General features: G+C 38.8%; 1 protein-coding gene across 3 annotated transcripts; it reads left to right on the top strand.

Annotated features, from left to right (window-relative positions):
- Positions 1-5322: 5322 nt before the first annotated feature.
- Positions 5323-26384, top strand: LOC149851532 (uncharacterized). Of its 3 annotated transcripts, XM_090001162.1 has the most exons (7): positions 5323-6079; positions 15255-15346; positions 19104-19362; positions 20273-20309; positions 20849-20954; positions 21166-21276; positions 25745-25887. In XM_090001162.1, exons 2-7 carry the CDS (start codon positions 15269-15271, stop codon positions 25859-25861), a joined length of 708 nt encoding a protein of 235 aa, XP_089857288.1. In that variant the 5' UTR covers positions 5323-6079; positions 15255-15268; the 3' UTR covers positions 25862-25887. The 3 variants fall into 3 exon arrangements, with proteins under 3 accessions (XP_089857288.1, XP_089857294.1, XP_089857281.1); XM_090001168.1 differs by lacking the exons at positions 5323-6079; positions 25745-25887 and adding an exon at positions 26258-26384 and having other exon boundaries at positions 14951-15346; XM_090001155.1 differs by lacking the exon at positions 5323-6079 and having other exon boundaries at positions 14964-15346.
- The last annotated feature ends 27 nt before the right edge of the window (positions 26385-26411 follow it).

Below are 26411 nucleotides of genomic sequence, written 5' to 3'. Positions count from 1 at the left end.
GTGACATAAGGAAGGTCGATAACTCCTCGGAGATATGCTTCACGAACATAGTGACAGTCCATTTCGATGTGTTTTGTCCGCTCATGAAAGGTGTGGTTCTTTGCAATGTAGATTGCACTTTTGTTGTCGCAGCATAGCTTGGTGGGTCCTTCAATTTTGATCCCCATGTGTTCTAGCAGTTGATGAATCCAAACAATCTTCATGGTAGTAGTGGCCATGGCACGATATTCAGCTTCAGTTGAGGAGAGCGACACATTTTGTTGCTTCTTGCATCTCCACGAAATTAGTGAGTCTCCTAAGAACACACAAAAACCAGTGGTGGAGTGACGGTTATTTGGGTCACCTCCCCAATCTGAGTCAGTATAAGCAATCAATTTTAAATCAGAGGAAGATGACAGAAAAACTCCCTTATTTAGAGTACCCTTTATGTATCTTACGACCCGTAAGATGGCACTCATGTGAACGGATGTAGGGGCATGCTGAAATTGACTTGCAGTATGGACTGCATGGGATATATCTGGTCTGGTAATACTCAGATACATCAGGGACTTTACAAGCTGTCTGTAAGGTGTAGGATCCAATAGGGGAACTCCATCATCAATTTTCATCTTTGCTCCTACTACCGCAGGAGTTTCACACAGCTTCTCATCTGTAATACCTGACCTGTCAATGATCTCAGAAGCAAGCTTAGTTTGAGATAAGAAATATCTTCGAAGAGAGTATGCCACTTCAATTCCCAAAAAATAAGTTAAAAAACCCAAGTCAGACATTTCAAATTTATCTTTTAAGATAGATTTTATACTTTTAACCCCGTTAGAATCACTCCCAGTGATGAGCATGTCATCAACATACAGAAGTAAAATAACAATCCCTGCATTGGATTTTCTAACAAATAGAGCAGTGTCAGTAAAACAAGAGGAAAAACCATTCTCAATCATAACAGAGTTAAATCTATCATACCAAGCCTTGGGAGCTTGTTTTAGGCCATAGAGTGCTTTCTGAAGACGAAGCACCTTTCCCTTAGGAGTCTCCATTCCAGGAGGAGCATCCATGTAGACTTCTTCGCTTAAATCGTCATTTAAAAAGGCATTTTTCACATCCATTTGATAGATGTTTCATTTGTTGATAGAGGCAACAATTATAAGACATCGAACAGTGACCATACGAGCTACAGGAGCAAAAGTTTCTTCATAGTCAATACCATATTCTTGATTATATCCTTTTGCAACCAAGCGAGCTTTATACCTTTCAAGGGATCCATCACTTTTAGTTTTTACTTTGAAAACTCATCTGCACTCTATTGTTTTCTTGCCTTTAGGAAGATTTTGGAATTCTCAGGTTTTGGCTCTTCTCAGAGCCTCAAGTTCATTGTCCATGGCATTAATCCATTCAGGGCATTTACGTGCTTCTTCAAAATTTATAGGTTCTATATAAGAGTGGATGGCACTAAGGCAGGCTCTATATCTTGGTGAGAAAGAGTCATAGGAAATGAACCTAGAAGGAGGCCTTCTACTTCTCTCAGTTCTACGAGGGATCACTTCATTCTGAGAGGCACTGGAACTGGCATCATTATATCTGTCAAGAGCACTCCTAAAGTTGTTTTGATCTCTATGAGAGTAGGTGATAGGGTCTCTAGGTAATTCAATAGGTTGATGTGACGAAGGAGACAAGGAGATGTTTTCCTTGGTTTCAAGTTCATTTGGGTTACCTTGATCTGACTCATTATCACTAGTATCATCATCCTTATTCAGTAAATCAAATAAAAAGGAGTAATCCATTTTTTCATTATGGGGGTCACAACTTTCAAATCCACTAACATTTTCCAAAAAACTCACGTTCCTGGAAACATACAACTTATCACTTTTGATATCATAACAACGAAACCCCTTTTGGGTTTCAGAATAGCCAAGAAAGGCACAAGGAATGGCCTTTGGAGAAAGTTTGTCATTCTTATCAGTAAGAACAAAACACTTACACCCAAAGACCCTTAACCTGCTATAATCAGGTTCCTTATCATACAGTTTTTCAAAGGGAGAAATTTTGTTTAAATTTTTCGATGGAAGTCGGTTTATGAGATAGACAGAGGTAAGAGCTGCCTCAGCCCAAAGATTTTTTGGAATGTTTTGAGAAATGAGCAAAGTCCTAGTTGTTTCAATGATGTGCCTGTGTTTTCGTTCGGCTAACCCATTTTGTTGAGGGGTTTTTGGACATGATTTTTGGTGAAGAATTCCAAAATTTTCAAGATAACCCTTAAATTCATTTGAGAGGTATTCTCCTCCAGAGTCAGACCTAAAAATTTTTAAAGATCCATTGAATTGATTTGAAATCATCATGTGAAAATTTTTAAAGGTTGAAAAAACTTCATGTTTATGTTTAAGGAAATAGATCCAACAAAACCTAGTATAGTTATCCACAAAGATTACATAATATGAAAAACCTCCTTTAGACATTACCGGAGCTGGTCCCCATACATCGGAATGGACAATTTCAAATGGTTTTGTCGTAAACATGGATCTTTGAGGAAAGGGCAAACATTTCATTTTCCCAAGAATGCATTCATTACACAAAAAGTCACTTTTACAAAGATGTTTAACAAAAGGCAAGTACGAGATTTTAACAATATTGGGATGACCCAATCTCTTATGCCATACATGAATGTCTTTGTTTTGGACGACGTTGCAAAATTGACTCTTGGGAACTTGAAGAAAATCTACGTAGTAGAGGTCTCCTCTTCTAGAGCCTTCTCCAATCAATCTCCCGGACTAGCGATCCTGTATCCAACATTTATTAGAAGAAAATTTTATATCGCAACCATGGTCCGAGAGTTGGGAAACAGAAAGAAGATTTAGGTTAAGGTTTGGGATAAAACGAATTTTTGGAACAAAGAAGTCTTGTTTTTCAAAATTACCTATTCCTTTAATCTCAAGAGATGTACCGTCCGTGGTTGATACAAAGGATGGAAAAGCACTTTTAGAAAAATTTGAAAGAGTGCAATAACTAGGGGTCATGTGAAAGGATGCCCCGGAATCTAAAAGCCAAGATGTCTTACCGGGAGAAGAGGATGACATAGCGGCTCCGGAAGTACCTCCCTTGAGAAGAGGTTGTAGGGCTTCCACGATTTGTTGAAGAGAAAGAGACTCACTTGATAAAGGGGGTCGTTCTTCAACTTGAGATGCCATAGCCGTTGCAATCAATTTCTTCCATTTAGGACACAAGGGTTTGATATGTCCGGGTTCTTTACAATGATAGCAAGTTACTTTGCTATAGTCTCTTTTGCCATACCGATCATTTTCTCCTTGACCTTGATTCTTGAAATGAGGAGGTTTATAGGTCCTCATGTTATTTCTCGGTCTTGACACGGCATTAGCCATTTCACCATCTTCTTGAGTAGAAGAAGTAACAAGAATGCTAGGGTTATTTTTGCCAATCCCCATACGGGTTTCTTCACCACTTAGCTTGGTGATAACATCTTCGAGTGAGGGGGATGTGAAGGCGGAGAGAAGAGAGGACCGAACTTGTTCAAATTCGGGTCTAAGGCCATTTAAAAAATTGAAGAACCGGTCTTCTTCAAGTTGTTTGTGCCTTAATTCGATAGCCTCACCACTCCATTTAGGTTCAAGAATTGCGAGCTCGTCCCAAATAGAGGACAATTCGGCAAAGTACTCCCGAATGGTCATGTCATTTTATTGGAGAGTCAAAACCCTCTTTTGAAGAAAGTACTTGTGGGATAGATCTCTTGAGGTGTACATTTTCTCAAGATATACCCAAGCTTCGGAAGCCCTTTTAAATTTGATGATGTTGGCATTTATCTTGGTCTCAACGGATGAGAAAATCCAAGATAATATCTTGAAGTTCTTCATTTCCCAATCATCATGTTTCTTAGAATACTCTTCAAGGGCCTTTTGTCTTTCATCCTCTTCAAGAATCTTAATATCACCTTCAACAATGGTAATTTTGGGTTCCGGTTCCGGTATGGATCCATAAACGTAACCCCAAAGCCCCTTTCCTTTAATATGGGCTTCCATATTACCGGCCCAAACATGATAGTTTGAGCCATTAAGCTTAAACCCAAGAGAGAAATGGGAGTCTTTTTCGCCCATTAGAGAGGAAAGAATGCAAGAGATAGTATGTACCTTAATTACTTTTTGCGTCTTTCTTGACAAAAGGAGCTCCTAAAATATTGCTCGAAGAAGATGATCCTCTTTGATTTCAAAAAACTTGAAGGCACGCTTCCCGAGGAATGCAAAAGAAGGCGAGTCGCAATTCTTCTTCTTCAACGAGGCTCTGATACCATGTAAAAGTATCTTCAACAAGATACTTTAGTCGATAACACAACAACCTTAAGAATAAATGTGTGAACATACACACCCAAGAACACTTGTGCACAACAAACACAACACACCGAATCACAAATGTGCACTTGCACCCATAAGTTTCATAAACACTAAAGAGGTTGGGCTATAATCCCAAATCCCTTGAAAAATACAAGAGGAGCTGCCCATATAAATAGGGCTTGGAGGAGGCCTTGGGAGGGGCTCCACGTAGTCGTTGGAGCCCCTCCAACGGTCACATTTGTGACCGTTGGAGGGGTCCAACGACTAGTGGGTTGGGCCCCTCCCAATGCATGTACAATGCATTAAATGCAAAAAAACAAAAATACAAAAAGAAAAAGAAAATACAAAAAAAACATATTCTTGAAAAAAGAATGTGTAAAATTCCTAAACTACCCTTACTATGACTATATATATTTTATATATATAATTGGTAAATACATATACATATATTATATATATGTATATGTATTACCTTATATATATAATATATATACGAAATTACAAGTTTGATTACATAATTTAACAGTTTAAAGCCAAGCATGTAAAAGTCTAACTCAGACCCTCCTTTTTAGCTCATACTAAGCCAAGTCTTGGTCATTATTGGCAGCTAGAAAAAAACAAAATTGGCGTTTTGCTCAACTTGAGAGAAAACTTGACTTGATCAAAGTTTAAAAGTTAAACTCAAAACCCTCCCTTTCATCTCATACTAAGCCAAGTCTTGGTCACTATTGGCAACTATTAACAGCTCTGAGAAAATAAAAAGAAGGGGCTTTTCTGTTCAATGTGAGACAACTTAATTTTAAAGTCAAGCACATGAAAGGGAAACTCAAACCTTTTGGCTCATAATAAGTCATGTCTTGGTCACTCTTTGCAGCTTATTACTAGTAGGCTATGTCAGAAGCGTGTCCTTGGTGATATGAGTGGATGCGTTCGGACATGTAGACATGGACAGTGAGCATTTTCATGAGGAATTTTTATCAACTAGATGGACCTTCACATGCAAAGAATTAGCTTGGGATCTTCTCAAGTGAGCATTTTCATGAGGAATTTGGTAGAAAAACCATTTATTGAATTTTTTATAAAGTGCACCACTAAAAACAGCAGCATCTTATAAAGAGAAGTTTGGATTGCCTCTAAAATCAGCAGCACCTCAAAAAATGGTTTTATATTGATTCAAATTAATAAAAAAAATTTGTGTCCGAGTGTCTTATTTTTCAAAAAATTAACAAACTCAAACCGCATACTCGTGTCATACATCTCATGTTCTCCGTATCCTTGTGACATTGAATCCAGTGTGAACCCTAGATTAGTTGGTATTTTTTTCTTTTTATGATGAGGAACCCTTATCGAAGGTGAGGGAAAATTCTGGGTGGAGCCCCACTACCCTGACTTAAGTGGCCTACTTTTGAAAGCTAGGGACACACCCATGTGCCAGCGGGGTTTGATTGGGTCTTCAAGTCAACACCTTCACACGACCCGTGGTGGTATGTTTCTCATCAAGTCATGTGTGGGTCCAATATGAATTGTGGACTAGAGAAATCCCTAGGCAAACAAAGACTGCAAATATGAATTGTGGACTAGAGAAATCCCTAAGCAAACAAAGACTGCAAGGAAAAAATCAAGTCATAAAGCCTCTACATCCTGGACAAGCAGCACCAAGGGATCTCAAGAAGCATAGAGAGGAAGGATGAAGTTTTATGGAGACGAGGAGATAGCCTAAGCGTGTGAAAGATTGTTTTAAGAAGGTAAGCCTAAAGTCTGTTTTTCACAAAGAATGTAATGAGGCTCCAGTTTGGGAGCCAGTGTTGGAGAGGAGTGATGGGAGCTAGAAGAAATGGTTGATAAGGCCAATGTTATCAGTATCGTATCGGCAGAAATTCGATACTCGATACGCTGCAAGCCTGATTGATACATAGTTTTTGAGCCGATACGGCGATTCAGTTGAGTATCGGTATCGGACGATACAGTATGAATCAGTGGCCCAACTATTCAGGGCGGTACTGATAACATTGGATAAGACTATAAATATCAAGTATATTCTTGTGAGGATGTAGTTAAAATAGAGAGAGAAGGCTATCTCTATTCCTATCTACATTCTTATTTGCTCTTACCTCCCAAAAATCGGAGCTTTCAAACAACAGCATGGATAGGGGTGGCCATCCAGCTGGACCAGCCAGGCCCGACCTGTGTCTTGGCCTGAGCCCCACTCAGTTAACAGACTGGGTCTGTCGAATCCTATGTAATTTACACAGTTGATTCGAGCCCGAGCCCGACCCAATACGGGCTGGGTACCGGACAGCCCATCAGGCACCCGGCCCGATCGCCACCTCTAATCATGGATAGGTGGGGTAGATGGGATTTAATGAATCCTCATCTCCATTCCCATCTTTGGCTCCCAAACTGATCCTAAAAAGGACTATGTTGTTTGTCCTTAAATAGATCATAATAGTCAAAAGCATTGTCTTGGCAACCACTGAATTCCCATGAAGGCCCCAGTTTTAGCTTTTAACAAATCAAAATGTCAATGAGGTTTTTTCTTTAAGGCAAGTTGGGGTTAGGCAGACCCCTACCAGTTATACAATGATACCATTGGGATTTGAACTTGCAACGTCCCAACACAAGGTGACGTTCACTAGCTGCTCCTGCCAGACAAGCGGAGACCCTGTTGGTCAAAGTGGCAATGAGGTTTGGTAGGTCATGAGTGCTTTGCTCAGGGTTGCCTAAAACTATGCCATATCCTAAGGCCTTCAAGAAGGGTAGCATGCTGGGGAAATAATGATGCCTTGCCTTATTTTATTTTATTTTTGATAGGCAAGCTGGGGTTTAGGCAGACCCCTTCCTGTTATACAACTATACCATTGGGTTTTGAACATGCAATGCCCCAACACAAGGTGACATGCACTGGCTGCTGGAGACCCTGTTGGTGCAATGATGCCTTGTTGTGATAAAGCAATTTTATCTTTCTTTTTCTTTTTTTTCTTTTTAGGGGGTCCTTTGCAGAAAAAGAGTTTTGATAGGGTGGGGGTACCTATTAAGGCTATAAGTGTGTCATTTGATGAACATCTGGTGTGAAAGCTCTCTGTTCTCCCTTCTCAGTTAGATAGGCACCATCATCGTGTAGAATCAGCCTTAGGAGAATAAGGGCTTACTACAGTAAATAGAATTTATGTCTGTGGACCTGCTTTTGTAGCTTATACTCTGTAGATGAACCTCTTATCAACTTCACATAATTATTAAGAAAAATAGCAATAAATAGTTCATCATTAAGGGAGTAAATATCAATTCATGGACCCTTTCTATGAGAAGGCTTTTGTTGGCAAAGGAACTCCAAATTCAATATCATCACATCATCAAGCCTTTTGCCATCTACAGTGGGTCAGCTGTACCAGTCTTGTTACCCCATCCCCATTTGATACAGGTCATGTTTCACCATCCCAATAATAAAAATGTAGCTTTCTATCAATTTTTACAGAAGAATCACATGAGAATTACAACAGAAGACATAGCACTGGTATCACATAACCAAGAGAGCCACACTAGTGCCGTGTAGGGGTGTCAACTTGTCTGGTTTGGTTTGGTTTGGACTGGTTTTCGGGTATGGTATCAGGTCCAGACTCAGTTCTAATCGGGTCCACTATAAGAAAAAACCATACCCGGACCTGATAAAAACTACATGAACCAGACCCAGACCATACCTGGTAAAACCATATTTTTTTATCATTTTTACATTGAAAATTTTTGGGTCTTAATCAAAACTCGGGTAGGGTCTGGTATAAAATTTCACAAACTATACCTGGGTCCATGTACTAATCAGACCTTTGAATCTGAACCCAGGTCTTAATCGGGTCTTGTTTTTTATCACCATACCCAGACCCTATAGGGTTTTGTTCGGGTCGGGCCCGGGTAAACCAGCCCCGTTGACACTGGTGCCATGGGAGCTGGGGAACAGCCATTTTCATCCTTAGAAAAATAAATTTCTTCTTTTAAGACCTTGAAAGCAAAACCCCAATAGCATCATTAGCCTTATTGGGTGTTTGAAAATACATAAAATCCTGTATTTGAATAAAACGAATCATTTTTAGTGCATTCTCACAACTAATTTGGATATACTTGCATTCTCAACAAGTCAACCAAAAAAATTAGCAAATTGACTGAGACAATGATGCAAAATTAAGTGTTGCCCTTTTGTTTAAAGACCCCACTGAAGTTTCTATGCTTCACGATTACTTAGCCTAAGGGGACGTTTGAAAGCGAAAAAATAGTAAAAAAAAATAAGTGGGAAAGAAAAATGACAACTTTTCCAATCATTACAAACGAGGGAAAATGTTTTAAAGAAACGTTTTTATAAAAAAAAAACTGATTTTTTATAGAAAAAATTCCTCCACCTAGGAAGTTAGAGGAATTTTTTCTATCAAAAATTCTTTTTGCATTTGGGGAACTATTCACCCATAACACGTCTCATTCTATAGTGCTGCCACAAGAAGAGCTTCCATTTTCAAGTCCCTCTTTCTCACTTTTCCCATGTTTTTCCACTTTGTTTTTGTGATGCAATTGAAAAAAATTCATTTAAAAAAGTTATCATTATCAAAACTTCTCGTAGGCAAAATTTCCTTTTCCTATGAAAATTTCTTTGCTTTCAAACTTGCCCAAAATGAGAATCCTTCTCTCACAACTGTGAGAAAATGATTACCATTTGCCTCTTTTCTCACGTGCAAGTAAACATGAGAAAATGGGGCAGCTAGATTCAAAATCATATTTGGGCCCATCTTGTTCATTTCCCATGCGATACCAAATCCAATTGTACACCTTGTGATTTGAAACCACATGAGATTAGGGGTGTCAACAGGTTGGATTTACTGGACCCAACCCAAACCAAACCCTATAGGGTCCGAGTATGGTGATAAATAATAAGACTTGGGTCTGGACCCAAAGGTCCGATTAATAAATGGACTTGGATATAGTTTGTGAAATTTTATACCACGAACCTTACCTGAGTTTTTATTATGACCTACAAACTTTCAATGTAAAAATGATAAAAAATATGGTTTTACTGGGTATGGTAGGGGTCTGGTTTATGTAGTTCTTATCGGGTTGGGGTATAGTTTTTCTTATAATAGACCTGATTAGACTCGGATCTAAACCTGAAACTCTACCCTAAAATTGGTTCCAAGTCTGGTTACACCTGGGTACGAACCAAATGGCATCCCTACATGAGTTGCAATCAAACGTGCACTGAACAATGGGACAGTGTTGCTCACATGAGATCACAAATACCGGAGATACAACAACAACTACGCCTTCATCCCAAAATAATTGGGGTCGGCAATATGAACCAACAAAGAAAATCATTCTGGGTCTTCCAGATGAATCCTTCTCCTCCATTCATTTCTATCCAATGCCATGTCCTCGGTGAGGTTCAAAGCATTCATACCCTTTTCTATCACCTTCATTCATGTCTTCCTAGGCCTACCCTAACCTCTTTTAACTAATATATTTTTCCATTTCTCCATCCTTCTAACTGGAGCATCATTAGGCCTTCCTCGAATATGTCCAAACCACTGTAAACGATTCTCTCTCATCTTATTTCCAATGGGTGCAACGCCTACCTTCTTATGTATCTCCTCGTTTCAAATCTTATCTTTTATTGTATTTCCACACATCCATCTCAGCATACGCATCTCAGCTACACTCATTTTTTGAATATGATGTCTCTTGGTTGCCCAACATTCCGTACTATATAGTAAAGCGGGCCTAATAGTCGTCCTATAAAACTTTCCCTTCAACCGCAATGGCATTCTATGATCGCACAACACTCCAGTTGCACTCTTTCATTTCATCCACTCAACCTTTATCCTATGATTTACATCTCCATCAATTTTTCCATACTTTTGAATGATAGATCTCAAATATTTGAAAGAATCATCCACTGGTATTTATTGCTCACCAAGTTTCACTACACTCTCATCACTACTTCGTTGCTTACTAAATCGACATTCCATGTATTCTGTCTTACTCTTACTTAACTTAAAACCTCTTGCTTTCAATGTGTGTCTCCATAATTCCAACTTAGCATTAACCCCAGCTTTAGACTCCTCAATCAAAACAATATCATCAGCAAACAACATACACCACGACACATTTTCTTGAATTGATCTCGTAAGCTCATCCATCACTATAGCAAATAGGAAAGGGCTTAAAGCAGATCCTTGATGTAACCCAACCATTATAGGAAAATTGGTTGTCACCCCTCCATAAATACCAGAGATAATGTTGAAAATAACATGATTTATCGTGGCATTCTCAAGAGCTGATATAATCTCAAAAAAGAAAAATCATGTTATCTTCAAGCCATTGACTTTTTTAAAAATTATGGAGATTTTATCATGTTGTTAACATGATATCAACACTTTCAAGTGATTTTTTATTTTTTATTTTTTATTTTTTATTTTTTATTTTTTATTTTTTATTCAAGTTTATGCACTTTTCAATACCTTTAAATTTTATATATGTGGATAGATTTTAAAATTTTCTAAAAATGTATACATTTTTAATTTATCATGATATTTACCTTGACAAGAAAATCCCAAAACCGTCACTTGTGGCATTGGCTGAACCAATTTTGTTGAAAGCCTTGGTTCAACTACTTTAGAATTATGCCATGTAGTGGTAGACTGGTTGGAGAGTATGCATTGAAGTCAACAGAGGTCCCATCATTTATTTTACCTCCCAAAACCAAACTCATCTGGCAAGGCATGAACTACAATTTAAAAAAAATCAATGGCATTTAATACCCTAGGATGACGCTACACCTGTCTTGTGCGAAAAGATCATAATACAAATATTTGTACACTAAGCACCTGATCACCCCTCCATCTTAGGGACATGGAGTTGTGGGGCAAGGCTAGGATAATTCTTAAGATAGTACTAGTGTGCACAATGGTAGGAGCAGACTGAAGGGACTGTGTAAGTTATGTTTGGTCAAGTGATGGATAAGTATGTGAGTGATCTAATAAATTTGTGGTAAGAGGTACGATCTTCGAATAGAGTCACATCTTTTGGCTACAACTTCGCATTAATGACTTCATGTGTTTATAACTTCTTATCATCTAAAATACTAGACTTAGTACAAATGTTAGCAACAAGTTTTATTTGAGAAAGAATGTACTCGAGTATGCAACTTCAATACTTAAAAAGTATCTTAAGAATTCTAAATCAGATATATCATTTTTTTTTTAAATATTCTTAATGTCATTGATTGCTTCCTTATCACTTTTAGTGATAATCATATCATCTATATAAAATAGAAAAATAATTACCATAGAACCTATACTTTTCACACAAAAACAGTGTTAGTAGTATAACACGAATAAAAACCCAGATGAGTCATCACATTACTAAATTTATCATGCCAAACTTTTGAAGTTTGTTTTGAACTATATAAGTTTTTTTTTTATTTAAATTTTTTTTTTCAATGCAAACCCTCAACTGAGAATCCACGTAAACTTCTTCAGTTAATTCATCATTTAAAAAAGTATTTTTATGGGTGAATGGTTCTTCTAATGAAAGAAAAAAAATTGATAAAAAACATTTCTCTGCCTTTCTAGGTGGAGAAATTGTATTACATTCAATTCATCTACCATCTCATTGTAATGAAGCAAAAAATCTTCTCCAATGGATTGAAGCTATGAATTTAGAACTTAGTGTTATTTAAAAAGCTAAAACATGGAAGATAACTTTGTTACTCATAGGAAAGAAATCTATAAAATGCAGATGGGTTTTTAAAGTTTAGACCAAGAGTGACAAATTTTTAGAGCATTACAAAACCAGACTAGTGGCTAAGGGATATTTTCAAGGCTATGGTATTGACTATAAAAAAATATTTACCCTCGTTGCCAAAATGACTAATGTTAGAACATTCATGTCCGTTGCATCTATTAAACAATGATCAATTTATCTATAGGGCTGCCACAAGAAGAGCTTTCATTTTCAAGTATCGCTATCACTTTTCTCATGTTTTTCCGCTTTGTTTTTGTCATGCAAGTGAAAAAATTTCATTTAGAAAAGTTATCATATCAAAACTTCTCGTAGGCAAAAATTCCTAAAAAAAAAATTTGCTTCCAAAGTTTCCCTAAATGAGAATTCACAACTGTTAGAAAATGATTATCATTTGCCCCTTTTCTCACGTGCAAGCAAACATGAGAAAATGGGGCAGCTAGATTTGAAATCATATTTGGGCCCATCTTGTTCATTTCCCATGCCATACCAAATCCAATTGTACACCTTGTGATTTGAAACCACATGAGATTAGGGGTGTCAACAGGTTGGATTTACGGGAACCAACCCGAACCAAACCCTATAGGGTCCGAGTATGGTGATAAATAATAAGACCTGATTAAGACCCGAGTCTGGACCCAAAGGTCCGATTAATACATGGACTTGGGTATAGTTTGTGAAAACTCTACCCAAAAATTGGGTCCAAGTCTGGTTCTTCCACCTGGCTACGAACCAATTGACACCCCTACATGAGTTGCAATCAAACGTGCATGCGGGACAGTGTTACTCACATGCGATCACAAATACCTGAGATAATGTTGAAAATAACATGATTTATCGTGGCATTCTCAAGAGCTTAAATAATCTCAAAAAAGAAAAACCATGTTATCTTCAAGCCATTGACTTTTTTAAAAATTATGGAGATTTTATCATGTTGTTAACATGATATCAACACTTTTAAGTATTTTATTTTTTTATCTTTTTCAAGTTTATGCACTTTTCAATACCTTTAAATTTTATATACGCGGATAGATTTTAAACTTTTCTAAAAATATATATATTTTTTAATTTATCATGATATTTAGCTTGACAAGAAAAACCCCAAACCGACACTAGTGGCATTGGCTGAACCAATTTCGTTGAAAGCCTTGGTTCAACTACTTTAGAATTATGCCATTCAGTGGTAGACTGGTAGGAGAGTGTGCATTGAAATCAACAGAGGTCCCATCATTTACTTTACCTTCCAAAACTAAACCCATCTAAAAAAAAAAAATCAATGGCATTAGTGCCCTACCACAAGAATGATACAACTCATTCTACCTATCTTGTGCGAAAAGATCAGGTGCAATAAATGCACAAATATTTGTGCATTCAGCGCACCTGATCACCCCTCCATCTTAGGGACAAGGACCGTCAGTTGTGGGGGGGGGGCGAAGGCCTGACAGAGGGCAATCAGGTGCTTAATGCACAAATTTTGTGCCATGTGATTGCACCAGATCCAGACTCATCTTGGTGTTGCCCGGTTGCTACAGGCAGAGATATGAAACCAACTTTCATGTTTTAGAGACGTATATCTTAAAGGATGGACGGACTAGTGGCTACATAAACCATTAATCAAAAAGTAGGTTGCTCTGCAGAGATGAAGGGCCTCATGTGGTTTCATTCTCATTGATAGTTGTACATGCATGTTGGATGAACATATCATAGGAATATTGCCCTATCATATATATATATATATATATATATATATATATATAGAGAGAGAGAGAGAGAGAGAGAGAGTGGAAACCCAACCTCCATGCATCTCACATAAAGGGGCCCAAGCTGCATTTAATTAGAATGCTTATCAACATAATGAACTTCAAATCTTAATTCAAGAGCTCGGCATATGTGGTTAGAAGCAGCTCTCAATGTCACCAAGTTGAAGGGGCATCATGACTTCAAAACTTGTGGTGCGCATCTCCTGCCACAAAGCCCAAGCTGGATTTACTCCCTAGTGTGTAGGGCTGGAGTTGAATTTTATGACATCCCATCAACTTGGTGTCATTCACAAGTCGCCACTACCAGATGAGCAAAGCCCTTGTGGGTAAGTGAATGTACTTTTTTGCAAATAAAAAATCCATAGTTTTGCCCTTAATTTAAAAAATTAGCTTCGTTTTTTTGAAATTTCCTGATATAGGCCTCTGTTTTCTTGGAAACTGTCAAGCAATGGCCTACCTTTATTATTGTCTATTAATTTGTGTTAAATCACAAATCAAATTATAATAGTCGTAATCAAAAGCTCAAAACACTTTCTTTCTTTTTACTATGATTGAATATTTTTCAATGTCAAAGAGTAATACAAGAAACTAAAAAGGAATCATATTTTCTTCTTCTTTTTTTCCAAAACCGGAAGCTGGGATCAAGACCCATACCAAAAATCACGTTTTTTCAGCTGATGGATGTTGACCTGAGCTCCTTATTTGACAGTTTCCAACCATGACCCATTCAAACCAAATAATTCCTGATTCATCAATTCTCATTAATAAAATTTCCAAGAAGCCTCTCGCTGTATGTATGACACCTGGGATAGCTTATAAAGCCTGATCCCTGAGAATCCAAATTGTTAATATGGTTGATCCATATTTCATCCCAACAAAACCATCACAAATTAGGGCAACAGTCAGATTTTTTTAACCCAGTGGCTCCATTTGCAGGATCATCCCTTCTGCTATAGAGCATGCCCCACAATCCCCACCTTGAAAATAAGGGCTAGTGTGTCTTTAATTAGGGCATCTTCCTATATATAATTGTATAGCTGTGTTTTTTTTTTTTGGCAAAATGGTGGGTAGGGGCACTGCTCTTGCATGCTTTGGTTTTGTAAGCATTAATGCATATTGTGGGTTCCTTTCTTCATGTTGATGGCGTTTGTGCTTGTTGCATTAAATGTGTGAAGCTGAACACACACCTCGTGTGAGCGTATGGGCAGGTATGGAGTTTTATGGTCACAAAACCTGTCCACTTAGAAAAAAATGGAAGAGTGGGTGATTAATTATCTTATGAGCTTTTAAATAGCCCCTTATTTCATTCTTCTGTGTAAGAGTTTTTGTAGTGTTTTGTTTAACATGGATGGTGCAGTAGAAAATTCATTAAAAAAATATGGTGCAGTAGAAAATAAGTGCATGGAGGAGAACATGGAGGAGAAGAAGAAATTGGGGTTGCTCAGGGCGATGATCAATAAGGAAGATCTAGAGACTAAGGTATCTTCTTCTTCTTCTTCTTCTTCTTCTTCTTCTTCTTCTTCTTCTTCTTCTTCTTCTTCACAAGTTCGAAACTTACATATGGGTGGCGTCCTGGTCGAAGCTGGGTGCACTCCCTGGTGGGCAGGCGGATCTCAAGGGTTTTATCAGCCCTAGGCCATCTAATGTGCGGTCAGTGAGGGAGGGAGGGAGGGAGGGAGGGAGGGAGTGGGGGTGGGTTCCTTGGATTATCCAAAAAAAAATGAATCTCATAAGTCATCTTTCTAGGGAATGGTTTTTTCAGTAAACTATTGTTGGTTTTGAATGATACTGCCTATGGTGGGTGTCTCCAAAAGATGGGGTTTTGTAGCATTAATGAAGAATTCATGATTTTTGAGCATTTTTCATGATCTTTCCTTGCGACTTTACGGGTTGTTTTTTCATATTTTTGTACCAGAGATATCTCTAGAATATGGCTTTTCACGGTAAAGAGTTTGAGGAACTTTCCTCTCTGAACTTATGTCCCAATTATTGTGGAGCTCTATCTTGGAGGAGTTAATTTATTAAAGCATTCTTTGTTTTAGGGATTCAAAAACAAAAAACATAATTCTACAAAACAATAGAAGGAAATGCCTTTCATCAACAACAACAACAAAAAAATCTCAAATATAAGCAGCAAAAACTTAATTGGCATCCAGAATAGATTCAACTCCCCGGCCTTTTTATGTAAGATTTGATAACAATTGTTAGAAAATCATGAATTTCTTGATGATTGATAGCAATGTATCTCCACTGATCGAATGAAATGAAATTCTTGAAATCAGAACTGTATTGATGCATAGAAGTATATGGTTACTGCTTCTGTAGACATAGACATGTCTTCTTGATTTGTACGTACTCCATGAAACCTGTCTTTTTTTTTTTTTTAGGCATAGGTTTTTCTTTTCGTTTCGTTTAAGTGACACCGGTTCTCATTAAGGGTTTTCCTTCGTCATCAAAAAAAAAAATCGTTCTCATGTTAGCACTCCAACTACTAAAGTCCAGCAACGTTGGCATGTTTTCTTACGTTGCTTTATATATTTCTTGATGGGTAGGTTTTTATAAGGTTTGAAAATCGATGGTTTAAAATTTTCATAAATATTAAAGCTCAAAAAATAATTTTTTTTATTGAATAAACAAGATCCAAGTGTCATTTTCTAGCAAATCGTCTATAAAATTTAATTTTTTTTATTGAATAAACAAGATTCAAGTGTCATTTTCTAGCAAATAGTCTATTCGAACATATCTGCTAGGTCCGATTTGCAAAAACCACCCCAAAAGCTCTCGCTGCCTGCGGTCTTTGTGCCAGATGGAAATGGACTAGCACCGTCCAACCATGGTGCCTGTGATAGACGTTCAGCACATGCCTGTGTATAAAAGGGAGTTTAGTGACGCTTCAAAAGCCGCTAAAAGCATGTTTAAACACAAGAGTGCGATGGATGCTAAGCGCGAGTCCATTTCTGTCAGGCACAAAGACCGTCGGGCGGATACTCTCTCTCTCTCTCTCTCTCTCTCTCTCTCTCTCTCTCCGTATCTTGCTTTCTTTTCTGGGCTTCTTGGCTTGTATTTTCCCACAGGTTCAATGTTGGCTGAACCTGTTTTTCGCAATGTTGATGGCTATAATTTGGCTCTCTCTCTCTCTCTCTCTCTCTATATATATATATATATATATATATATATATATATATATATATAGTGATGGCTATAATTTGGAGTTGTTTCGTGTTTTTCTGTTATCTTTTTTTTATTTTTCTTTTCTCTTTCTTCTTTTTTCCTTCGTTTTGGGGCTCCTTGGCATGTCTTGGGCCTGGTGGGTTATCTGGTAGGTTCAATGTTGGTTGAACCTGTTTCGTAATGTTGATGGTTATAGTTCGGCTCTCTCTCTCTCTCTCTCTATATATATATATATATATATGTGTGTGTGTGTGTGTGTGTGTCGGGTTGAACAACTCTACATGCTTGTCTTGAGATTTAGGGCATGTTTGCCATCTCATATGATTTGAAATTACATTATTTGGAATCACAAGTGAGTCAAAAGAATCCCAAATGTGATTTTGAATCTCTACACCTCATTTTCTCAGGTTTACTTGTACATGAGGAATGTGGCAAATGAAATTTGGTCTCTAACCATTGCTAGAGAACGATTCTCATTTAGGGCTAAGCAGATGTACTCTTAAAACTTTTGTTTGAAGTTGTACCTCTTTAGTGTTTCATTTATGGGTGCAACTTCTCTCAGTAGGTTTCCATGTCAGAACTTCACATGTTCTGGTTTTCTGGTCGCTCTGCAAGGTTCAGTACTCTTAAGCATGCGTGTCCGGATCAAGTCCTGTCATTGTTGGCACCCTGCTTAGAAAAAACTCACCATTCATTTTGTAAGTTTATAAATGAGTGATAATCTCCATCAGTGTTGTTCAGTCTTTATTTGTGAATTTCAGATATTTCTATGGAAATCCTTAACACAAACGGCATGTTTGTGCAAAGGGATGCAAATGGGTCGGATCAAGGGTGAAGTTTTTGCAATTTTTGGCTGTTTGGATCCGATTCCGATCTAAATCCCCAAATATTTAGCTGTTCTGGATCCGAACCGTTTGCATCCTTATTTGTACAGCCCGCGCTGAGCTTTCTTATGTGGAACATGTGTTTGACCCCCACTTCCCCACCATGGGAATGCTTGGTTTCGGTTGTTTTCCCAGTGGGAGATGACCAAGTTTGGATCAGGTGATACGCCAGAACACAAACTGTGAGTGTTTTGAAATTACCACCGTCCGTGGTCTTGATCATTACCATTCATTGTGCTAACAGTGGGGCCCACTAAAAAACACTGATGTAGAGAAAGGTGACGAAGGCCACGAACTGTGGTGATTCCAAAAGGCACAAAAATTGTGTTTTGGCATATCACTTGATCCGATCTCAAGATGGCCTCCATGCTGCATCGCTTTGGTGGGGCCCACAGAAACACCATGTTTTCTATGTGTTTTTCATGAAAACCGCAAATTTTTCGTGTGAGGCAAACACAGCACAAATGCCTTGATGGTAAGTGGCATTTTTGCATACGACACATGAATTTTATGCCATTCATCTTAGATCTCAGTACATTACAACTGTGAGAAAGGGGTAATGTTTGCTACCCTTGTGGAGAAATGAACCCCTTAAAAAGTGTAATATTTTTATTTTTTTCACTTTTTTTTTTATAGTCTAGCTGGGGTTAGGCAGACCCCTTGCAAGATATCTGGGCCTTCAGCTTGGCACAGGAACCCGCTTACCACATGTGATGCCACCTCTGTATTTTTTTGAGTTTTTAGACAACTGATATATATATATATTAAGTTTAATGCAAACTGACTTTTGGATCATGTTTTTCTGATGTACATATTACATTTTTTTTATGAGGGATGAAAATCAATGGCCTACAGTGTGACAGATTTTCAAACATCAAAAAAATATATTGTTATGTCCAAAAACTATGATCTAAGGGTTGATTCTTACTATTTTGACTATGATGAATACTTTAGTGAGGTCAGATTTAGTAAAAATAACCTCCCATATGAGTTCCAACTAAGAGATTCCTTACCCAAGAGAGTAGCAAATGCTATTCCTGACAGAAAAGTTGCTTCAGTAGCTGTGATAACTACTAACATAAAATGACACTAGGAAATTTCATTTCCCAACAAGCATTTCCTATCCATTCATTTCCAAGGATGGCCATAATGTACTAAATTGACAAATGGGCGTTTGGCAGGACCAAGATGATTTAATGCTGAGAAGATTTCTGCGTGCACGAGATCTGAACGTGGAAAAAGCTGCTTCGTTGTTCCTAAAATACCTAAAATGGCGCCGGACATTCATTCCTAAGGGCTTCATAACTGAGTCTGAGATACCAAATGAGATTGCAAAGGAGATGATGTTCGTGCAAGGGCTTGACAAGAAGGGGAGACCCATTTCAGTGGTTTTAGGAGTTAGGCATACTTGCTTTGGCAGGGATCTCGATGAATTCAGAAGTATGTGCCTTTATATCTTTTTTCTTTTAATAATCGAGAAAAAACCACCTTACTCACTATATAAGCCTTAAGGGTAGGTTTGGAAGAGAGAAAAAACTCCCGTAGGAAAAGAGTTTTGCCTATGAGAGTTTTTGATATGAAAGGTTTTCTTAAAGAAAGTTTTTTTTGCTTGTTTGTATAGCATAAAAAAAATAGTGAAAAAATGTGAAAAAATGAGAAAGAAGAGGAGGGTGGTGAGATGGATGGTGGTGATGATGTTGAGATGGTGGGTGGTAGTGGTGATGGTGAGATGGGTGGTGGGGAGTTTAAAAATATTTTTTTTTTAGAAAACATTCCTCCACCCCCACGGAAGAATGTTTGTAAAAAAATGTACTTTTTACAAAAAGTTTCTCGTTTAGAAGGGTCAGAAAATCCGTACAATTTTTTATATTTTACATCACTTTTCCTACATATTTCTCGCTTCTAAACGTCCCCTAAAACTCCCCTGCTTACTAAAGAGTAGGCTCAGCTTTGACCTTACGGCATGAAACATGCATCTATAGGTTCTAATGCCGGCCTTTCAACTTCGTGACATTCATGAGTTGCCCTACCAAATGAGCCTATCATCTGATCAGGTCATATTGTATATAACCTATCAACGGTTATCTTAAATCTCTACCGGCACATCTCACTTGGGAACTGTGCATCTTACTTGGGAATTGTGAGTTATGTGACAACAATTGAATACAACCAAAGAATCAGTGTTATACAGTATGACCCATTTGTTCCCCCAATGAAATCAGCTCCCATATTAGAATGTGGATCTGATCAAAATTATTCACAGGGAACCATGTCTGATAAATAAAGATGAAACTTGCTAGTTTTGCTTTTTACTTTCATGAAAAATTGTGTTTTTTTTTCATGGTTGCAGGATTTTTGGTTTACAGCATTGACAAGATTTGTGCTAGGTGAGACACTATGCTCAACACACAAATTTCTATTTTAGAGCTCCTTGTACATGTTTTTTTTTCTTGGCTAATTAAGCTAAGGGAAAACCCTATAATGAACCCTTGTGGAAACACCTGTAAAACCATCAAGCTCTTACATGACCCCCAAGAGGTACACCCAGCTTCGGCTTGTGCACAAGCATCTGCTCTGTGGTTCGAACTTTAGAAAGTGGAAATTGCAAAACTTCCTAAAGGATGAATACATGATTGAAAAGGTTTTACATTAAAAGAGACATGAAAAACATGTGATTGGCTATGGTACTTAGCCATGGCACATAGCCAATTGTTTGGTGGGCATGCAGCTCTCTGGATGTCTACTCTGCAGTGAGCTGCTTGACAGCCACACATCTTGGCATTCCTCGATAAGGGTGTGGTGATCATCTCGAGAAATGTTGAAATGGATGGTCATCAACAGCAAAGCTGTATTCTAAGAGCGGTTGCATAAAAAATGACATTTTTTTCTGATATTATTTGTCGTTTGTTTTCTTTATTCTTTACAGGATGAAAGGAGGACAAGAAAAATTCGTAGTTATTGGAGATTTGAAAGGCTGGGGTTATTCAAATTGTGACATCCGGGGTTTCTCTGCAGCTATAGAAATGATGCAGGTCTCTCTCTCTTTCTCTCTGGGCCAGCGGCTCCTGCGTGAGCCCGTTTTGTCTGTCTGATGTTCTTTTTCTCTTCTGCTTTCTTTTATTTGTTCTTGTTCAATTCATGGGTTCAACATTTTATTGATTTCATGAGTGATAATGTTGTATTTTTTCGACTCTCTTTCTCTCTCTCTCATGAGGGGCTTATTTGTTGAAGTAAAAATTGCAGGATTACTACCCCGAAAGACTTGGGAAAGTGTACATGATTCATGCCCCTTACATCTTTTGGACTGCGTGGAAGATTATCTACCCTTTCATTGACAATAACACCAAGAGGAAGGTGACTCCTGCTCCTAAGTCCTAAGTAATTTCACTTTAGAGAGAGAGAGAGAGAGCAGGTAGCTAATTAATATGAGTGGCTCTGACCTCTAACTGCTATAAGTGAGATAGCAGATGTGGGGTATAGCAACTATTTCTAGCACTTGAAACCAAACGCAGCTTGACCTTAATCTTACTTGCATTTTGGTCTGCTGTAATTTTATTTTTATGATAAGGGACCCTTTCTGAGAATTGGGTCACTTAATGGGCCCGTTTTCCGGCAAAGTAAACCCTAGGTGGGATCGCCGAGACTCGAGCTCTTGCATAATCTACCAGTTAAAGGCACCCACACACAAGTCGAACCTGGAACAAAGGGGTCAGCACCTTCCCCTCAGGCTGGCTGCCATCCGGGTGACCTGGATGGGAAAATTAGTGGAACATAAGTAGTTGATCTTGATTTCCCATCTTGACAAAGGGTTGCATATGGCAGGGCTTTCCCCCATGTGCTATGTTTAGTTGCCATCACATGGCTCACTTTGAGCATGCCTCTGCACTGGACCGCCCTTCATCAGCTTTTGGGCCCCACAACTGACAGACAGTCATCAAGCAGCCCAGTACAGAGGCACCCTCAAAGTGTGCCATGTGATGGTACCTGATCCTGACTCTGTTTAAAACTAGGGATGGCAGTGGACTGGGGAAAGCGGGGGCCCGCCCCGCCTCGCCCCGTTTGGACCGGGGATGGAGGGTATGAAACGGGGATGGAGGGGGGGACGAAGGTTAAAATCCATCCCCGTCCGGGGGTGGAGGTGGGGATGGACTGGCACGTTCCCCCGCCCCGCCCCGCCCCGCCCCGCCCCATCCCCGTCCCGTCCCGCCCCATCCTCGTCCCGGCCCCGCCCCCAACCCTTTATATTTTTTTACATGTTTACTAACCCTAACTTCCTTCCCTAATTTCCTAACTCTGGAACCGCCGAGGTTGGCCGTCGCCGACCATCGTTTGTCGACACCGACCACCGTTGGCCGACACGATCTCTCCCTCCTTCCATCTCTGCCGCTGCCTTGTGCCACTGCCGTGAGCCTCCTCTGTGGTGCCATCTCCTCCCTCTTTTCTTTTTCCTTTCCCTGTTTGTAGCCTTGCATCATCGGAGCAGCGTCGTCGCCGACAAACGGGGACGGGGCGGGGGTGGAGATTAGAATGTTGAGACGGGGCGGGGGTGGAGCTCCAAAGTCTCCCCCGTCACGGGGGTGGACCGGGGATGAAGGTTACATTTTAGAGACGGGGCGGGGGTGGAGACCTTGTCCCCCGCCCCGGTCCACTGCCATCCCTATTTAAAACCTAAACAACTCCCATAAATTCAATTCTACACCATTGCCTAACAAGTTTTCCTCTATCACTACCACATGGACACGAACCATGATTTGAAGTAAGTGCAAGACGTGAGTTCACAATTTTTTAGAAAAATGGGACATTTGGACTCAGATTTTTATTTTTAATTTATTAAAACTCTCTTTATATAGATATCAAAATAGATTTTTAATTGAAATATTTTTTAACAAAATATTAAAATTGTTAAAAGTAATAAAGTATTGTCAGTAAATGTCACAAGATCACGTGGTATGTCATGGGACCCTAGATGTCATTAGGGATGCAAACACTTCAGAGCAGGAGCAGCTAAATACATGAGGATCCAAATCAGATCTAGAACAGCCAAAAATTGCAAAATCTTCATCCTGGATCCGACCTTATTTGCATCCCTGCATGGCATGTCCCAGTGAGGCGGCTTTCCTGTACATCCAAAGTTCCTAACCCGAGTCCAATACAACCACAAAACCCACCCCTCTGTACTGTAGCTAGCCTCCTGCACAAAGCAGCTTTGCTGCACCAGATTACTGGAGAGACTTGCTCGTTCAGTCAGATACGCAACACAAACCAACTCTATGAAATATTTCACTCTTGCTGCCGGAAAAGCGCTTTCCCAGCAGCCGGAGATTGCGAGAAAAAGGTCTGTCTCTCATCTTGATGTTCACAATCTGTCCTTTGGAGTGAATAAAAGAACAAGGAAATGAATGTCTTTCTTCTTTGAGGACTTCTTAAAAGAAGGTGTCAAACCGAGCCACATAGACGCTAAGGTACCTCACTCTACAGTACAGAGGGATGGGTTTTGTGGTTGTAAACGATTCACCCAGCGTTTGACAGGATCTGAACTCGATATAATGAGAGAAAAAGTACTGGTTGTCATAAGAACTCGGAAGACACAAGAAAAACCTTACAACCTTAATGAAATTACTAGACCTAAAATTATGGGAATAATTTTCAACATTTCCCTACGAAGGAAGGATTCGTTTATTACACACCATGGTTTGCGACCATAGTGAGAAATATAGCGAGATTTGTGAAAATCTCGCTATAATATCTTAGGAAATTGGCTGAAAGTTTAAAATGGCAATTTCTCATGAGATTTTCAAAATATCGCAAGATTTATGAAAAAACATAAATACCGTGATTTAAATGCGATATTTATGTTTTAAACGGCTATTTATCGCAGAAAAATGTGTATTTTTATTTTTTAATAATATTTTCTTATAAAAATTATTTTTGTTTTTTTTTTATTTATTTTTTTATTGTCAAGATTTTGCCGAAAAAAAATGTGAGAATTATGAAATTTTTTAATTTCTCACAAGTTTTTTAAAAACGAGAAACTGCCGTTTAAAACGTTTGTCACTATGTTAGCGACTCAACTTTTTTTTCACTCGAGGGAAATGAAAGGTGCGACTCAACTTTGATGGCATTTGCCCTCCCTACCGTTTAGGCCTTGTTTGGGATCTCGTAGCTGGGATGCAATCATATGCTTTTATGCAGCTGCCAAATCCATTCTTTAGTGTAAATGCAAAGGTGAAAGGGCTTCACTTCCCATCCTAAATGCATGAACGCCCATCCCAACTACCAGATTCCAAACAGGCCCTTAATGAGTGGGCCACACTATTACTTTCCATCTTGGCTGTTAGCTTTAATCTCAAAGTAGGAAAGAGGCCCACTTTCAAGTCCCACCATTGGAGGTGATTTCTAAAGTGGGTGAAACAAGCATCCCAATGGAAAATATGTGATGGACCCACATAATAAATGCAAATACATCTTTTGTCAATAAGGGCCTGTTTGGAATCTGGGTGTTGGGATAGGTGTTTATGCATTTCGTGTTTCCTAGGCAAAATCTTTGTCAAACGCCCATGGTGGTCCTGTTTGGAATCTCGGTGTTGGGATAGGTGTTTATGCATTTCGTGTTTCCTAGGCAAAATCTTTGTCAAACGCCCATGGTGGTCCTGTTTGGAATCTCGGTGTTGGGATAGGTGTTTATGCATTTGGTATAGGAAGTGAAGCCCTTTTATTTACATTTAAGGATGAATTTGGAGGTGGTAGCTGGCAAAGAAGTTGTCACTTCCTCAAATGCATAAACTCCATAAACGCCCATCCCAGTTACCGGTCCCAAACAAGCCCTAAAGTGCGCTCACATCTCCCATAGGAGGGCATCTTTGCGTCGAGAGAAAGGGCTGCAAGGGATACAATTTTTTTTTTTCATAGAAAAAGTAGGGGTTAGGCGGACCCCTACCAGTTATAAAACCATATCATTGCGATTCGAACTTGCAACGTCCCAACACAAGGTAACGTGCACTGACTACTCCTGCCAAACAAGAGGAGCCCTCCACTGGTACTATACATTTACTATGTATCATGTATGCAAACACACCCTTACAGTGCATTTGATTGCTCATATTTGAGTTCTGAGGGCCAGATCTATTATTAAGAGTCCTAGTTTTGCAAACAAGGGATCTTAGATGCCATCTCATATTCAAGATATGAAATCCTTAAAGTGAAGGCGCAGCCGATCGAAGGTGTAGAGAGAGAAAGAGAAAGAAAGAGAGAGACAACTTGCTTCTAGAGGACTCCAAAGTGTTTCTACCAAATTTCACCATTGTTGGTAAAAGTCTTGAGCTAAAAAGGATTCACCTCCTGGTGTTACCAAAAGTTATCGTATCCATGCATTTGAAATGAGTGGGCCCTACTCAGTTCAAATGCATGGGCCCTACTTAGGGGCGCCATGGCTACCACCTACTAATGTGGGCCAACACAAAGACACTCTAAAGACATGAATCCCTGGCCTGATGGGTGGGGGAAGGCTGAAAGTGGAGATTAAGCTCTTTGGCATATATTTCATGGATCAGCTTAGCGGTTTGGAATGACCTATAGTTTTAAGTAGGAGTACATAGCCTTGCTATTTTGCCCATTGGGTGTCGGTGACCCCATCCGGAGATTACCTGCTTCAGCAGGGAACTTCATAAAAAAAAAATTGTGCAATTCTTTCAATATAATTGGTGATTTAAATATGGTGAAAGCCATAGCACCAACCTTTAAAGTGATATTTCACCCATGAATGCCAAGTTTTAATAAAGAAAACTTTACTCTATGGGGGTCTAATGTCACATCTTATTTGCAGATTGTTTTTGTGGAAAATAAACGATTGAAAGAGACCCTATTGGAAGATATCGATGAGGGCCAACTCCCTGAAAGATATGGAGGCAAACTGCCCCTTGTTCCCATCCATCAGTTTTAATTAGACTCTCTCTCTCTCTCTCTCTCTCTCTCTCTCTCTCTCTCTCTCTCTCTCTCTTTTGCCTATGATTATATTTGGAGCATTGTAATTGATGAACAATTTAAGTCTCTAAATAACTTTACCAGTTGGACAGCTTGGTTTTGTCTGGTATGCCTTTATTTTATCTACTTATTTAAGTTGGAAATCAGAAGCAGCTACAATTTCATTTTCAGTACATAATTTAAGCCGGAAATCTCATTTGTACAAATCACGTGAGATGGAATCAAGGGCATGTTTGGTTCGATTCACTTTCTCATTTGAATGAGAAAGTGAATCTCATTTATATAAGCAACCAATCATGAAAAACTAAGCTGTGAGATAACCCCTGTAAAATAACCTGTCAATTTATTGTTTCAGACTGTACAGGATGGGGAGTTTGCCACTTGAAGGTTGTCTATCAGAGTGTATATTTTTGTAATTTCAGGTTTTGGCAATAAAAAGAGAGGGGGGCCTGATTCTCATTCAAAAAGAAAAAAAAATCAAAGCCTTACATTACCTCACCTAATAGTTA

This window comes from Nuphar pumila, chromosome 1, assembly GCF_984573655.1.
Source record: "Nuphar pumila chromosome 1, dmNupPumi1.hap1.1, whole genome shotgun sequence".
In the NCBI taxonomy this organism is placed as follows: domain Eukaryota; kingdom Viridiplantae; phylum Streptophyta; class Magnoliopsida; order Nymphaeales; family Nymphaeaceae; genus Nuphar; species Nuphar pumila.
The sequence above is the reverse complement of the archived record's forward strand: the minus strand, read 5'-3'. Positions and strand labels throughout refer to the sequence as shown.

Bases quoted from the DNA above. Each gene is read 5' to 3' on its own strand.
- LOC149851532 (XM_090001155.1), top strand. From the start codon at position 15,212: ATGGATGGTGCAGTAGAAAATTCATTAAAAAAATATGGTGCAGTAGAA. The intron at 20,310-20,848 runs GTGAGACACTAT...TATTCTTTACAG, and splicing joins ATTGACAAGATTTGTGCTAG to GATGAAAGGAGGACAAGAAA. The intron at 20,955-21,165 runs GTCTCTCTCTCT...TAAAAATTGCAG, and splicing joins CAGCTATAGAAATGATGCAG to GATTACTACCCCGAAAGACT.